Source organism: Pundamilia nyererei, unplaced genomic scaffold, assembly GCF_000239375.1.
Source record: "Pundamilia nyererei isolate P.nyererei 1_Seehausen unplaced genomic scaffold, PunNye1.0 scaffold00467, whole genome shotgun sequence".
Classification (NCBI taxonomy): Eukaryota; Metazoa; Chordata; class Actinopteri; order Cichliformes; family Cichlidae; genus Pundamilia; species Pundamilia nyererei.
In genome coordinates, this window is record NW_005187868.1 from 158,707 (window position 1) to 162,015 (window position 3,309).

Here is a 3,309-nt window from a genome sequence, read left to right on the forward strand (position 1 = left end):
TTTTTGAATTAACTATTTTCAGACTATTTATTTGTTCTGCATTAAATAAGATTCCACACAAATTATTTGTGTCTCTCTTAAGAGAGAGAGAAAGTGTCCTGTTCTTTGTCGTTAGCTTGGCTCTGTCCCTAGTTCTCCTCTCTTCCAGGTTTAAAGCCACCGTTGACTTCGATGCCCGTTTCAGTGACGTGTCGACAGGACAGGAAATCATGAAAAAGGATTTGTGTTTTCAACCTTTGGAGCTCAGATTGAAAAACAAACCAGTTATTAAAAAACAGCCTGGTGTCTACACTATCAGCCAGTTTCACTTCCTTAATGAAGCCAACAAGATATTATTGTGTGCTGAGTGCTTTTCTGATGCACAGCAATCCTTTCCTGGAGTTATTTCCAGCTGTTTGTCATCCCTCTGCGCTTTAGTGTTTTTTGTTGTCATGTCTGTGTTTGTCCACCAGGTGTCTCCCTCCGCTCTGTGTGACAGTTGTCTTTCAGTCTCACTTTAATGTTTTCTGCAGGTTCAGTTGTGTTTAATCATTTTCTTGCATATGAAATCAAGTCAGACACACAGAGCTCGTGAACTTACTGCCAACAAACTAAAATCAGTGCAAAAGCACCAAGGAGGAAAACTGCTTCATTTATTCTCTCAGATTAGCTTCACATTGTCAGATCCTGGAATGAACACAAGCCTTTTTCCTTTGTAAAAAAATAACCTGAGTTTGTTCACATTCAATACAATGAACTCCTCATTGATTATAATAATGAAAAGTAAACTTCCTGCAGTGTTTGCTGAGTCACAAACAGCAGACAAACAGATCAATGTAGATGTAATGACACATTCTTCACAAATGCACAAAGTGAGAAAAAAATCTTTGTGATCAATAAAGAACTACTGACTTCTCCGTGAAGTAGAAGAGAAACAACATAAAATTATTATTCAAAGAAATGAAGCTCTTGTTTTTTTATTCTACGAGTGCACTGACGTGACACTGTGATATTTTCAGTATACAGTTACACACAAGACATCAGAGCTGCTGTTCTAACCTTCATTTGAATCCAAACGATTAATAGCACCAGCATCTCTCCCGTACCCAGTATCTACATGTCCATAAAGTGTGTTCACGCCCTCATAGGGAGGCTGCAAAGAGACTAAAGCAGCCAGAAGTTGAACCTGGATTTTTTAAAATCCAGTCAGATGATTGTCCATTGCACCACTGGCCCACAAGGGAAGTGTTCTAGACAGACAGGTTTGAGCTGATTATGCACTCGTTCTGATAACATGTCACCCTCCAACAAATAAACACTCCTAGTAGCAGCTACAACAGGCAGAAGACATTTGCTGTTGGATTTCTTGTGCCACAGACTTTGTAATTCACAATAAGTGACTTATTATGACTTATTAAAACATTTTCCTCCTGAAAGTGAAACTCTGTCAAAAGAAGTTTGAAGGTAATCTTTATTTAGTTTAGTTTATTCTGCATTTAGCAGACACAGCTGGATTTTTTATATTAAAAAACAACAACAACAACAGCAAAGTCCAAGTACCATGCCTGAAAATCATTACACTGTGTGACTGTGAGACAATTTATTCAAGTATATATAAAAACTAAAACCAGATGTTTGTCTGAGACTTAAAAACCTGAATGAACACACTCAGCTTTGGTTACTCTTGCTTTGATTAAAAAAGAAAAAGACGAGGCTTCAGTAGAACAATAACAGAACTCGATCCCTGGATAATAAACAACTGAACAAGTCTACACAACAGGAGCAGACTCCTGCAAAAGGCTGCTCCTCTGTGTCGGCTCTACCACCAGCACACTGTTATAACTCGCAGCTGTCCCCATATTCTCTAAGCATGAAACAGTTAATCTGTGTGAATTCTCCTGTGCCGTATTAACTGCATATTCCAGATGAAACTTTCCCCACAGATGCTACAACAATGGTGCTTCTCGCCTGTGTGAACTCTCGCGTGAGATTTTAGAGCTGATTTTTTACTGAATTCTTTTCCACAGGTGCTACAAGGATACGACTTCTCATCTGTGTGAATTCTCACGTGAGCTTTCAATGCTGATAGGTCAATAAACTTTTCCCCACAGCTGTTACACGAGTACGGACACTCGCCAGTGTGAATTCTCATGTGATCCTTTAACTGTATCTTCCGAATGAATCTCTTCTCACAGGTACCACAAAAATATGGCTTCTCACCTGTGTGAATTCTCCTGTGCCGTATTAACTGCATACTCCAGATGAAACTTTCCCCACAGATGCTACAACAATGGTGCTTCTCGCCTGTGTGAACTCTCGCGTGAGATTTTAGAGCTGATTTTTTACTGAATTCTTTTCCACAGGTGCTACAAGGATACGACTTCTCACCTGTGTGAATTCTCATGTGATTTTTCAAGCGTGTCAGCTGACTGAATTTTTTGCCACATTTGCTACAAGGAAACCGTTTCTCTCCTGTGTGGACTGTCAAATGTGCAGCCAGTAAGCATCTATACTGAAACGTTTTCCCACAAGTGTCACACTGTAGAGACTTTTCCCTTGCTTCAGTTTGACTCTCTGAAGCAGCAGTGTTGTCTGCTAAAGCTTCAGCCTCCTGCTTCAGTCCAAGCTGCTCTCCCTCCTGACTGCTGCAGAGCTCCTCCTGTTCCTCTTTAATCTGTGGAGGCTCTGGGTCCTCCTGGTCCAGACTGGAGTTCCTCTCCTGGTTACAGACCTGCTGCTCATCCAGACCCTCCTCTTCCTCACCCAGACCCTCCTCTTCCTCACCAACATGCTGCTGTTGGAGGTCTGAAGAGACAAATGCAGAAAAACAAGCTGTTGAGAAAACATTTGATCTGACCCCTCAGTAGTGATCAGATTTGATGAGGATTTAGCTATTCCAATTCCATTCTCAAATCACTTAACGATTCAAATTTTTAATGGTTCTCTTATTGTTATTAGGTTCTCACTGGCTCCACTTTGAGAGTCCCGACTATCTCCAAGCAGCATATCAAAGGCATTACATATATGCAAATTAATTGTATGTGTGTGCATGTTGAAGGCATTTCATAACCGTTCTTTAAAGTAATGCAGTATGCTACTATGGGAGGGGTGTGGTCTCTGCCCCGCTGCAGTGGAAGGGTGGTGCAGTGAACTCTTAAGGCGGTGTCAGGGCAGCAGAGGGGACAGGTGTGTGTGCTGACTAATGACTCTCTCCATATATATAGTAACAGGTGAGACTGACAGGAGTGTGTGCAGTGCAGGAGCTGCGGAGGGAGCTGACTCCTGGCTCGAGAGTGCCTTAAACAACAACAACAACAACAACAACAACAA

The 3,309-nt window shown here is 41.4% G+C and overlaps 1 protein-coding gene across 1 annotated transcript in view; it reads right to left on the reverse strand.

The window, feature by feature from the left end:
• Positions 1–931: 931 nt before the first annotated feature.
• LOC102192976 (zinc finger protein 62 homolog) overlaps positions 932–3,309 on the reverse strand; it is a 30,935-nt gene continuing 28,557 nt past the window's right edge. Inside the window, exon 9 of the mRNA XM_005753809.2 lies at positions 932–2,784. Coding sequence (XP_005753866.2) covers positions 1,859–2,784 — 926 coding nt within the window. The 3' untranslated portion in view covers positions 932–1,858. The remainder of the gene's footprint in view (positions 2,785–3,309) is intronic.